Raw genomic sequence first — 12,502 nt, 5'->3', positions numbered from 1 at the left:
AGGGGTGGCTCCAAGGACTGAATTTAGGGGAGGGGTGTGTGTGGGAAGCTTAATTTTCCCAAACTGAATTTCGCCCCCCTTCAGGAAGTCTGGTCCTCTGCCTGCAGCCCTATCCAGGCCTCCCCGACTCAACAAGCCCAGTCAGCAGCACCCCCCGGCCAGGTGCGTTCCTCACCTTGATGAGACCCACCCACCTGCTCCTCCACAAGAGGGGGGCCCTATCGAGACACATCCGGGTATGCCCCCCCACCCGGAGGGCCCTCACGCGGCAGCTGCCCCTGCGCGCAGCATAAAACACCCAGGGCCCCCCTACCCCCCTACTCCCACCCCCAAACTCACCTGCTTCTAGCCCCGCGGGAGATTAGCCCCCACCAGGCGGGCCCCGCACCCCAGCTGGCCACACGTCCTTTGGAGACGCTTCCCTGCGGGTGGCTGCGGCGGCCCCCTCCCCCGGGGGTCGCGCCGCCCGCCTCCGCCCGGCACTCACCTCCTTCTTGACGGTGCGCAGCAGCCTCTGCCGGGTCTCCGCCTCTGTGGGGTGAGACGGGAGGGCAGCCGCTCAGCCCGGGGTTGGGGGCCGTGCTGCGGAGCTGCCCCCCCGCCGCCCCCGCACCCTGCGCCCCCTTACCCGCCAGCCCCGAAGCCATGGCTGCGCGCGGCGATCCGAGTGCGGGTGGCGGCGGCGGCGGCGGCTCCCGGGCGCTCCACTCGCCTGCTGCAGCCGCGGCGGGGCGGGGCGGGGCGAGCGCCGAGTGACGGTCCAGGCGCCAGACGTCAGGCCCGGCCGCGGCCGCCCCACCCTCCCGGGAGCCACGCAGGGCCGCCCAGGTCCTCCCGGAGGCTCCTCCCCGCCGGACACAACACGCTCGGGCCCGCGCGTCCCGAGGAGCCGGCGCCTGCACCGCCCTCCCAGGGGGAAACCCATCGCCACCACCACTTCCATGCCCACCCTCCGTCTATGGGGCCGGGAAGGACGGCATCATTTATTCACTGTCTGCTGTGTGCCTGGTTCAGGTGTGGCGGTGGCGGGCGGGGGTGGGGGCTACTACCGACAGCTCCTAGCCTGTTTTCTGCTCTTTAAAATGGATATAGTATGATCACCTCATAGGAATGATATGAGACTTAAATGAAGTCCTGAATGTAAAGCACTTAGCACACATCTAGGGGGAAAAGGCCAGAAACCATAAGGGTAGTTGTCCTGCTATACTGTTATTATTGCTACTAGGACCACTGCAGGCATACTTCTTTTCATAGTGCTTTGCTTTACTGCACTTTAGGGATGTTGTGGGGTTTGCTTTTTACAAATGGAAAGTTTGTGGCAACTCTGTATTCAGCAAGTCTATCGGTGCCATTTCCCCGGGAGCATCGACTTACTTTGTGTTTCTGTCACATTTTGGTAGTGCTCATAATATTTCACACCCTCCACCAGCAAAAAGACTGACTCCTCCATGAAGTCGCCGATGACGGGCTCCCCAGGTGGCGCTAGTGGTAAAGAACCCGCCTGCCAATGCAGGAGACAAAAGAGACACAGGTTCCAACCTGAGGTTGGGAAGATCCCCCGGGGAAGGGAATGGCAACCCACTCTGGTAGTCCAGTATTCTACCTCCACTCCAGTACATCCAGCTGTGGATCCAGAGTCTCCTCTTTTCCATTTGTCAGTGTTGGGGGGCCTTTGGCCACAAGCCACAGGTGCTGATTTTGGCTAACTTTGCAAAAGGGAATAGACTGGAAGGATAAAAGTCATTCCCAGAGGCCAAGGGAGGCTGGAGGACTCAGAAACAGGGTGAACCCAAGGCAGCACTGGAAGGACAGCAAGGGAGACTTGAACGATCATCGGACAGAGACAGGGTGTTTAGGGCACCACCACTGAGGAGACATAAACTCCATCTATTTAAGGTCCTGTTGCAGAAAGGGAGCATCTGATTGGTCTGGCCTGGATCACACCTGCCCCTTGCTGGGGGAGGGAAGCCTCATTCAAACCCCACCATCTCCAGCGCAGGTGTGGTGGGTCCCCTTGGAGCCCAGAGAATGGGAAACAGTTTCTTGTTAGCAAAAATACGTAACAACCAAGTGAAGAGCAGTCAGAATTCTGACCTCAGGGCCCAAGGGACGGATCCAGGGTTTCTGTCCTTGACTGTGCCCCTAAGATGATGGAGTTAGTTTAGAAAAGCAGGGCACCGAAGCCCCACTTTGGTGTCTGTTTCCTAAAACCCGTGTTTTTCCTTCTCCCGCGTGCGTGTGTACTAAGTCGCTTCAGTCGTGTCCATCTCTTGGTGACCCCATGGACTGTAGCTCGCCAGGCTCCTCTGTCCATGGGATCCTCCAGGCAATAATACTGGAGTGCGTTGCCATTCTCTCCTCCAGGGGATCTTCTCCAATCCAGGGATGGAACCCAGGTCTCTTTGGTCTCCTGCACTGGCAGGCAGGTTCTTTACCACTAGCACCACCTGGGAAGTTTTCCTTCTCCTAAGCTCAAAGCATGGGAAGGTGATTTGTACTGATCCTTCCTTGAACACCTGGAGCTTTTCTTTCAAAAGGAAGGATTTGATGAAGCTTGCTTTAGTGGCAACAGGAAGATGGGCATCTACGGGACCTGGATTTGCTCAGGTTTTTGGACCCGGCGCTTGGCTCTCTCTGCTGCAGTTAGACCACTCACCACTAGGGGCGCTGGCACCGAAGGTCAGCTTGTTGAGTCGCAATCTCCCTGAGATCAGAGCAGGAAATCTTTCCTGGGTCCCAAAGCCCTCTTCATGGTCTGAAAATCCCACCATCTGACTCACTGCTGCCTAGGTTTTGTCCCATACCTGTGCAGCTGACCACTTGTGCAACTGCCAGAATCAGTGAAGGCCTGTTCCTCCTGCAGTGTCACTTTAGCGCCCTCTACTGAGAAAACTCAGCATCGTGCTCAGAATAAATGAGACGACATTATCGCAGTCCTATTACCGAGAAGCCTCCGTTGGACTCTGGGAAAACCCATTTTCCCTCCAGTTTATTGCCTTTTGCTTAAGTTAGCCAAAGGCAGCTTCTGTGGCTTATGGCCAGCGGTCCATAAACAGTTCCATTTATTACTGAAGAATGAATTTGGAATTGAAAAGCAATACACTGGTTACTGGTACAATGGTACGGCCTCATTGTGAAGCCACCGAACTACAGTTTACTCTTACTTGCAGTTGAAAACATTGTGCTAATAAAATTACTCCGTGTAATGTGTTCGTCTGTTTCTATGAACATGAATCGAAAAAAAAAAAAAAAAAACCTGACCTACTTTTCCACTTAGAAAATGAACCTCTATGTCAATATACGCAGATCTCAATCATTCCAGACACGTGGGAGAGCAGGTGGAAAGGCCCTGGGGTGGGAATGAGCATATCTAGACGAAGAAGAGAATGGATGCGGTGGAGACTGTAACACAGTCCGCGCTTAAGGCTCCTCCAGTCCACAACTCCTTAAAAAAGCCCAAGAGAGCCTTGATTTTCTTCTTTCTCATCCCACATTCTCTCCACCAGCAAGCCTTTTAAATTTACTGTGGCAATATTCACATAACATTCACCATTGTAACTATTTTAAACTGGACAATCCAGTGGCACTTACTCCCAATGTGGTGAGGCCATCACCACTCTCTAGTTCCAGAACTCTTCTTCACCTCCATAGGAAACCCTGTGCCCACTTAAGCAGCCTCTCCCCATCTCCCTCTTCCCCACAACTTTTGGCAACCATGAATCTGCTTTTTGTACCTATGAGTCTGCCTATTCTGGAGATTTCATGTAAATTAAATGATTTGATATGTAGCCCTTATATCCAGCTTCCTTGGCATACCATAATAGTTTTGAGATTCATCCATGTTACAGCACATACTAGTTCTTCATTCCTTTTGATGACTTAAGAATATTCCACTGTGTGGACATACCTACATTTTGTTTCTCCATTCATTTGTTGATGGACATCTGGATGGTTTCTACCTCTTGGCTGTTATAGAGTGCTTCTATGACTAGAGCTGTAAACATTGGCATAGAAGATTTTATGTGGACAAATGTTTTTAACTTGGGCATTTGATACCTAGGAGTAAAATTTCTGGGTGCTACAGGTTAAGAGTTTATGTTCTCTTCAAAGTTACATGTTGATACCTAATCCCCAATGTGACAGTATTTGGAGGTGGGGCCTTTTGGAGGTGATTAGGTCAGGGGGACGGATCCCTCATGAATGGGATTAGTGTCCTTATAAGAGATCCTAGAGAGCTCTTTGGCCTCTTCCACCATGTGAAAACACAGCAAGAAGACAGCCATCTAGAAATCAGGGAGTAGCTCTCATCAGACACTGAGTTTGTCGGTGTCTTGGTCATGGACTTTCTAGCCTTCAGAACTGTGAGAAATAAATCTCTATTGTTTATAAGCCAACCAGTCTGTGGTATTTTAACAGTCCAGACTGACAAAGACATGGGTCATTCTATGCTTAATGTTCTGAGGAGCCTCCATATTCTTTTCCATCGTGACTGTACCATTTCATATCACTACTAGCAGTGTATAAGGATTTCAATTCTTTTCACATCCTTGCCAAAACTATTTTCCTTTTTAAATATTATAGTCATCCCAATGGGTGTGAAGTGGCATCTGATTGTGATTTTGATTTGCATTTTCTTAATGACTAATGATGTTGCACATCTTTTCATATGCCTGTGAGCCATTTGTATAACTTTTCCAGAGAAATTTTATTCTAGTCTTTTGCTCATTTTAAACCAAATTGTCTTTTTGTTGGTGAGCTGCATGAATTCTTTATGTATTCTGGATGCTAGACTCTTATTATACATATAATTTGCAAATATTGTCTCCCATTCTGTGGGCTTTTTTCTTTCTTGACAGTGGCCTATTGAGATAGTGCAAAAAAGGTTTAAATTTTTATGAAGTCAAATTTATGTATTTTTTGTTACTTGTGATTTTGATGCCATATCTAAGAAACCATATCCAAAACCAGGATTATGCCTACTTGCCCCTATGTTTTCTCCTAAGAGTTTTATAGATACAGCTTTTACATGTAAGTCTCCAATCAGAGATGTGCCTATGAGTGAGGCCTGGAGAGGATGGGAGGGAATCAAAAGTGTTCCAGATGGTCTCCGAAGGCCCCATGATGCCTGGCTCCTGTTTCACAGCCATTGCCTTCTGCACATCAATCCTTATTCTCTAAGTCTGTTTTCTCATCTATAAAATGGGAGAGGTGTTAATTTTACTTGTCTATTCATCTCCCAGTGCACCTGTGAGGATAAGAATCAAATGACCTCATGTTTACGGAGGTTCTTGGTGTACATAGGATCATTAATTTACCGAAGTAATACAATTATGTTATCGAGCTGCTAAAGCAGATCTCAGTCAAGGCTTTTGGGAGAGAAAAGACACTCGCTCTGAGTCACTTAAGCTGATGGAAGGACACGGGGGTGGGGGGGGTGGATTTGATAGAAAAAAAGGACAAGCCAAACAGCAGTATCTCCGGCTGCGTGAGGCTGATTGATTTTCTCTTGCTGTGTGTGGCTCCCTTCTCTCTGCCGATGGGTCCTGTTCCCTTCACTGACGTAAGGGAAGGGAGACTTACTCTGAATTGTGCACTCTCTCCAGCAGTGTGCTTTCTAAAAAATTATTACAAACATATGTTACCTTTTCACAAAATAGAAAATAATAAGGATAATAATAAAAAATGATGGGTAGGATCTCAGCAGGAATTGGAAGTACTGGCCTATTTTGTGAATCGTGCCTCCTTGTGAATCAGCTACTCCTCCAGGAAGGCCTGGTTTCTTTGGAGCGTGGCTTTTAAAACTAAAATCTGGGCATTAGGTGTCTTCTGTTCCGCCTTATTCTGCCTCCCTCCTTCTCTTCACACTCTCTTTGAGGTCTTGGGATTCCAGTTTCCTGGAGGGATGCACAGATGGGAGATAAGTTTGTGTTAGAAACAAAGACAGACCAGAGGCAAGGTCCAGGATGCAGGAACCTGAGCTCTGGCTGCTTCTGAGCAAACTGTTCTTTAGGTCAGCTTTTGCTGCTTAGACCCTGGGAGTGTGGGTCCTGAACCAGAGGAAAGTGACCCGACAGTGCTGTGTCCAACAAAGCCTGGGTAGGTGACCAGGGACCCTAGCGACAAGGCCGCTTCTCACTGTGCCTTTGGCAGAATCAGGACCACCAGCAGTAAAGGCCAGAGCCTTCATCTCTGGAGGCGCAGCCTTGCCTTTGGTGTCCCTGGGCTGTCTACTGGCAACAGGGGGGCTCTGCTTGAATGCACCTCTGGGTCCTGACTTAAGGGAGGGGCAATCGTGCCTGCAAACACAGGGCTATTGTTGGTCCCCAGGTCATCATGGGGGTGTTCTGGCGGGAGAGGGGGTGTTCCAGATGTTCAGGCCCCTCCTCCCCCAAGCAGATTGTGGTTCTCGGGGACCCACTTGCTTCTGCTGTAGTGTTGAACGCTCCAAAGAGGCAGGTCGGCAAAGCAAACACACAAACAACCGAAAGAAGAACCATCACATGAACAATAACCCCCCCTCACTAGGGGACTCACGCGACTCATACCTGGATGCACCTCTTTCGTGACTTATTTTTCTGTAAGCCCACCTCCCATTATCTCATAGGAACTGGGGAGTTCTTAAGAATTTGGGGGCCCGAAGCATTTTCTCAACAACTAAATTCTGAAGTGCAAAAGATAGTTTGGGGAAGCTACCTGGGCCTTAAAAGATCCAACTAATGTGGTTTTTGGAGGCTTAAAGAGGTGACTCTGACCCTATGAAATCAGGAAAGCAAAATGTATGGAAATTAAACTCAGACTGAGCAATTATTCCTGGGAAGATGGTCTTACACTTGTACATATGGGTGGTGGTGTACAAAAGTGATTTTACTCTTATTTAGAAGAGGAATCCTATAGTGATATTGTGGAGGCCACAGATATCTACAGGATTAGATAATTTAAGTAATTAATTTAGGTTGTGCACTGTCCATGTGGGATCCTAGTTCCCCCCAACAGGAATAGAACCTGTGCCCCCGACAGTGGAAGCACAGAGCCCCAACCACTGGCCCACATTTTAATTTTTTTAAATGTCCTAATGCCATGCAAGTGCCTTGCTGTGGTTTGTCACAAACTCCTGATTCAAAAAGGCCTATTTTCTTTCCACATAGATGGAAAAGAATCTGAAAAAAAAGAGATTACATATGTATGTGTAACTCAATCCCCATGCTATACACTTGAAACTGACGTCATATTATAAATAAACTATAATTTACATTAAAAAAATAAATATCTAAATAAATGCTAATAACCTATAATGAAAAAGAATGTGAAAAAGAAAATATATATGTGTACATACATATATTAAATCACTTTATCCCTGAGCTGTACTTTTACTGTACTACTGGACCTCTAGGGAATTTCCAGGAATTTTAAATTTTGGTTACTAAGGACACAAAAACCCACCACAAATCTACTGTCTCCATACTTCATAGAAGAAAAACCGTCTTAACACCTAAAGGGTAGGAAGCATCTAATTTCAGGAAAAAAGGAAAAAAACCATGGCCTTTCCCCAGGCGGGGACGGCTGGTGTTGGTGCACCCACAATTTCACTACAGGAGTCTTCCGCCTCTGGCTTACGGATCTGAACCCTGTCTCTGATACCTCCTAGCTCTGGGACCTTGGACGAGCAGCGCTGCCTCCCTGTGACCCACTGCCCCTTCTGCGGGTCACTGAGATGACCCAGTGACGCGGAGGCCTGTAGGGAGGCCTTGGTCGCATTTATCGCTCAGTCTCAGTCATGTCTGGCTCTTTGCGACCCCGTGGACTGTAGCCCGCCAGTCTCCTCTGCCCATGGAATTCTCCAGGCAAGAATCCTGGAGTGGGTAGCCGTTCCTTTCCCCAGGGGATCTTCCAGACCCAAGGATTGAACCTGGGTCTCCCGCGGACATTCCGTAATTGTCAGTGAAACTCGCTCTGTCATGTCCGACTCTTTGGGACTCCGTACAGTCCTTGGAATTCTCCAGGCCAGAACACTGGAGTGGGTAGCCTTTTCCTTCTCCAGGGCATCTTCCCAATCCAGGTATCGAACCCAGATCTCCTGCATTGGCGGCAGATTCTTTATCAGCTGAGCCGCAAGGGAAGCCCAAGAATACTGGAGTGAGTAGCCTATCCCTTCTCCAGCGGATCTTCCCGAGCCAGAAATCGAAGCGGGATCTCCTGCATTGCACGCAGATTCTTTACTAACTGAGCTATCCTGGAGGCCCACTCCATACTCTACTGTAGATTTATCGTCACCGAGATTCGCAAGAGACAACAGCGCCACCTCATGGCTCTCTGCCCCAGGTGCAGACAGCTGCTTGGGTGGAGGCATCCACGTGGGCAGTGAGTGGGAAGCTTGTGTGATGGCCAAGGCTGAGACAGAAACAGGAAGAAATGCCATAAAGATTCATGGAGTTATGAAGTTGGATCCTCACTTTATGCCATATACAAAAGTTAATTCAAAACTGATCAAATATCTAAACTTAAGAGTGAAATCTATAAAATTTGAAGAAAGCAGGGCAAAAGCTACATGACATTGGGTTGGCAATGCTTTCCTTTTTTTCCTTTTTATGTATTTATGTTTACTGAACTTTTTGCTTTGTGTTGGGGTATAGCTGATTTACAAACAATGTTGTGATGGCTTCAGGCAACAGCAAAGGGACTCAGTCATACATATACCTGTATCCACTCTCCCCCAAACTCCCTCCCACCCAGACTGTCACATAACATTAGACGGAGTCTCCTGTGCTATGAAGTAGGTCCTCAAAGGTCAGCAGTGATTTCCTGGATGTGACACCAAAAGCACAGGCAACAAAATAAAAATATATAAGTGGACTACATCAAAATTAAAAACTTAGGTGCATCAAAGGACACAATACACAGAATTTTTAAAAAGGCAATTTGAGGGAACGAGAGGATATATTTGAAAATTGTTCATTAGGGGTTGGGCTTCCCTGGTGACTCAGTGGTAAAGAATCTGGCCGCCAGCACAAGAGACTCGGGTTCGAATTTGGGTTGGGAAGATTTCCTGGAGAAGGAAACGGCAACTCAGTTCAGTTATTCTTGCCTGGAGAATCCTTCGGACTGAGAAGCCTGGAGGATTACCATCCATAGGGTTGCAAAGAGTTGGACATGACTTAGCGATTAAACAACAACATAAGGAGTTAATATTCAGGATATATAGAAGAAGTGTCAGGATATATAAGGAACTCTTGTAAGTTCAATAAAAAACTAATGTTACAATTAAAAACGTGCAAAGGAGTTGAACAGACATTTCAAAAGTATATACAAGTGGCCAACAAACATGTGAAAAGATGCTCAACATTACTAGTCATTAGCAAACACAAATGGAAAGCTACAAGGAGGTGCCACCTCACATCCATTACAAGGGTTACTATCAAAGAAACAAAAGACAAGTGTTGGCGAGGATGTGGAGGAATTGTTAGCTTTGTAGACAGTTGGTGGGAATTTAAAATGCTGCAGTTACTAAGGAACACCATGGTGCTTAGTTAAAAACAGAATTACCAAAAAAAAAAAAAAACAAACCAGAATTACCAGCAACTTCACTTTCAGGTGTATACCTAAAGGAATTGAAAGCAAGATCTCAAAGATATTTGTACACCCGTTTTCATAGCAGCATCAATTACTACAGCTAACCCATGGAAGCAATTTATACCTCCACTGGCAGACGAATAAATAAAGAAAATGTTTATACATGTATATTATTTTCTCCAACATTCTCAGTCATAGCTTTTTAAAACTTATTTTTTATTTTAGTATAGCTGACCTACAATGTGTTAATTTGTGCTGTATAGCAAAGTGATTCCATTATACACACACATTCTTTTTCATATTCTTTTCCATTACGGGCACAGGATACTGAATATAGTTCCCTGTGCTGTACAGTAGGGCCCTGCTGTTTATCCATTCTCCGTATAATAGTTTGCATCTGCTAATCCCGGGCTTCAGTCTGTCCTTCCCCCGCCTCCTCACCCCTCGGTGATCACAAGCCTGCTCTCTATGTCTGTGAGCTGGTTTCTGTTTTGTACAGATGTCTCAGTGGTAAGGAGTCCACCCGCCGAGGCAGGAGATGCAGGAGACGCGGGTTCGATCCCTGGGTCGGGAAGATCCCCTGGAGAAAGAAACGGCAACCCACTCCAGTATTCTTGCCTGGGAAATTCCATGGACTGAGGAGTCTGGCAGGCTGTAGTCCATGGGGTTGCAAAATAGTGGGACACAACTGAGCAACTAAGACTTTCACTTTCTTTCATTTGCATCATATTTTAGATTTAACATATAAGTGATACCATATGGCATTTGTCTCTCTCTTTCTGATTTACTTCACATAGTATGATAATCTCTAGGTCCATCCATGTAGCTGTAAACGGCATTATTCATTCTTTTTTATGGCTGAGTAGTATTTATATTGGAGAAGGAAATGGCAACCCACTCCAGTGTTCTTGCCTGGAGAATCCCAGGGACGGGGGAGCCTGGTGGGCTGCCGTCTATGGGGTCACACAGAGTCGGACACGACTGAAGTGACTCAGCAGCAGCAGCAGCAGTATCTATACACACTCACACACACATTTTCTTTACCCATTTAGCGGTCAATGGACATTTAGGCTGTTTCCATGTCATGGCTATTGTGAATGGTGCTGTTGTGAACATAGGGTGCATGTGTCTTCTGAGTTACAGGTTCGTTGGGTCAGGCTTCATCCTGATGTCCAACTGCAGATGGTTGGTTCTGGAATTCTGGAGCTCTGTTCAAGAAAATCTGAGGCCACATCCAGGTCTGGCTGGGAAGAGCACAGTAATCAATTAGTAACGACAGCCCTGGCTTTCTCATCCCACTCCTCCAACAGAAGTCCATCCCACTGGGCTAGGAGGCTTAGGGGCTGGTTCCAGCTCTGCCCCACTTGTTTCAGGAACTGGCAGATCCTAGTGTGGATCTAATTTGTATCTCAAGTCCCACATTCTTTGGTATCTGCTTCTGATTGATCTTTACCCTTCATGGATCTAAACTCCGGGAGCTGGTGATGGACAGGGAGGCCTGGCATGCTGCAGTCCACAGGGTCGCAAAGAGTCGGACACAACTGAGCAACTGAACTGAACATTCTAGTTAAAGCTAAATGATTTCTTGGGACTTCCCTGGGAGTGCAGTGGTTAAGGCTCCGTACTTCCACTGCTGTGTCAATCTCAGCTTTTGTCTCCTCATTTTCCTCATGGATGAAAATCCTTTACTGCCTTATCAGTAAACAAAGGATGCTGCTACCATCAGTCAACGCAGCTGCCCTCTCCTCCAGGAGCCACGAGGGGACTCAGGACGGAAACTGATGGCTCACTGCCAAGCCCTCAGCCACTGTAGCCACCCACATCCATGCACCCAGACAGGGACACCAGGATACCATCAGGACCACCGGGATACACCCAGACGGGAAAGAACAGGACACCAGCCCTCGACAGCAAGGGTGCTTATCGAAGGAGCGATTTCAATGAGCCCAGACTCTTGCATCTTCTGATATATAGAAGAGAGCTAAATTCATTAACCTGAGATGTCTGTAAAAAGCGAAAGTGTTAGTCGCTCAGTCATGTCCGACTTGTTTGCGACCCCATGGACTATAGCGAGCTATAGGAGCTATAGGCTCCTCTGTCCGTGGAATTCCGAAGGCAAGCATATTGGAGTGGGTTGTCATTTCCTCCTCCAGGGGATCTTCCCGATCCAGGGATCGAACCCACGTCTCCTGCATCTCCTGCATTGGCGGGCAGATTCTTTACCACTGAGCCACCTGGGAAGCCTGGACACAAGGATATTCCAGGGAAATCTTAGTGAGGACTCTGCAACTTGGGGGAACTAAATCAACGTCTAAATTCAACACAACCTCTAATTAACAGGATGACAGAATTTTTTATAGTCTAGAACTCATTGCAAGGATTCTAAAGTTCATTTGAAAAAATATATTTAAAAGAACAGCCAGAAATTTTTGAGCACTTTTAGGCTTTTTTAATCTTTAGGATCATTTCAGAGCTGAGTGTGCACACAGGTTTCTGTTGGGTAACACAGGAATTTCAAAGCAGTAAGGTGAGGTTTATTCAAGTGTCAGTAACTTTCTCGTAATTAAAATGGATATTCAATGTGTACATCAAGGAATTAAGTGCAGAACAATGCAACTATGAAAATATTAAAAGAAAGAATTCATGATTTAAAAAACTTTGTTCCCTTGTGGCTCAACTGGAAAAGAATCTGCCTGCAATGCAGGAGACCTGGGTTCGATCCCTGGGTTGGGAAGATCCCCTGGAGAAGGGAAAGGCTACCCACTCCAGTATTCTGGCCTGGAGAATTCCATGGACTGTATAGTCCATGGGATCGCAAAGAGTCAGACATGACTGAGCAACTTTCACTTTACTTTTACTTTTTTACTTTAAGTGGCAAAGGCAATGAATGACAAAACCTGGAAACAATTAACACATATTCTCAGTTGTGTCCGAC

General features: G+C 47.0%; 1 protein-coding gene and 1 long non-coding RNA gene across 4 annotated transcripts in view; both read right to left on the bottom strand.

Moving 5' to 3' along the window:
• The window catches only part of SGSM1 (small G protein signaling modulator 1), a 71,993-nt gene extending 71,182 nt beyond the window's left edge, over nt 1–811 (bottom strand). For 2 of the 3 annotated variants that reach the window (XM_070475463.1, XM_070475465.1), the window contains exons 1-2: nt 629–811; nt 488–531 (exon numbers count right to left, since the gene is read on the bottom strand). In XM_070475463.1, coding sequence (XP_070331564.1) covers nt 488–531; nt 629–647 — 63 coding nt within the window. In that variant the 5' untranslated portion in view covers nt 648–811. Of the gene's footprint in view, nt 1–339; nt 411–487; nt 532–628 lie in introns of those variants that run through there. The other variant, XM_070475464.1, reaches the window with a different exon arrangement.
• Nucleotides 812–9,552: 8,741 nt separating this feature from the next.
• LOC139037813 (uncharacterized) overlaps nt 9,553–12,502 on the bottom strand; it is a 33,862-nt gene continuing 30,912 nt past the window's right edge. Inside the window, exons 2-3 of the long non-coding RNA XR_011490727.1 lie at nt 10,612–10,811; nt 9,553–10,147 (exon numbers count right to left, since the gene is read on the bottom strand). This is a non-coding gene — a long non-coding RNA (uncharacterized lncRNA). The remainder of the gene's footprint in view (nt 10,148–10,611; nt 10,812–12,502) is intronic.

This window comes from Odocoileus virginianus, chromosome 12 (genome assembly GCF_023699985.2).
Source record: "Odocoileus virginianus isolate 20LAN1187 ecotype Illinois chromosome 12, Ovbor_1.2, whole genome shotgun sequence".
Classification (NCBI taxonomy): Eukaryota; Metazoa; Chordata; class Mammalia; order Artiodactyla; family Cervidae; genus Odocoileus; species Odocoileus virginianus.
This window is presented reverse-complemented; position numbering and strand designations above follow the sequence as displayed.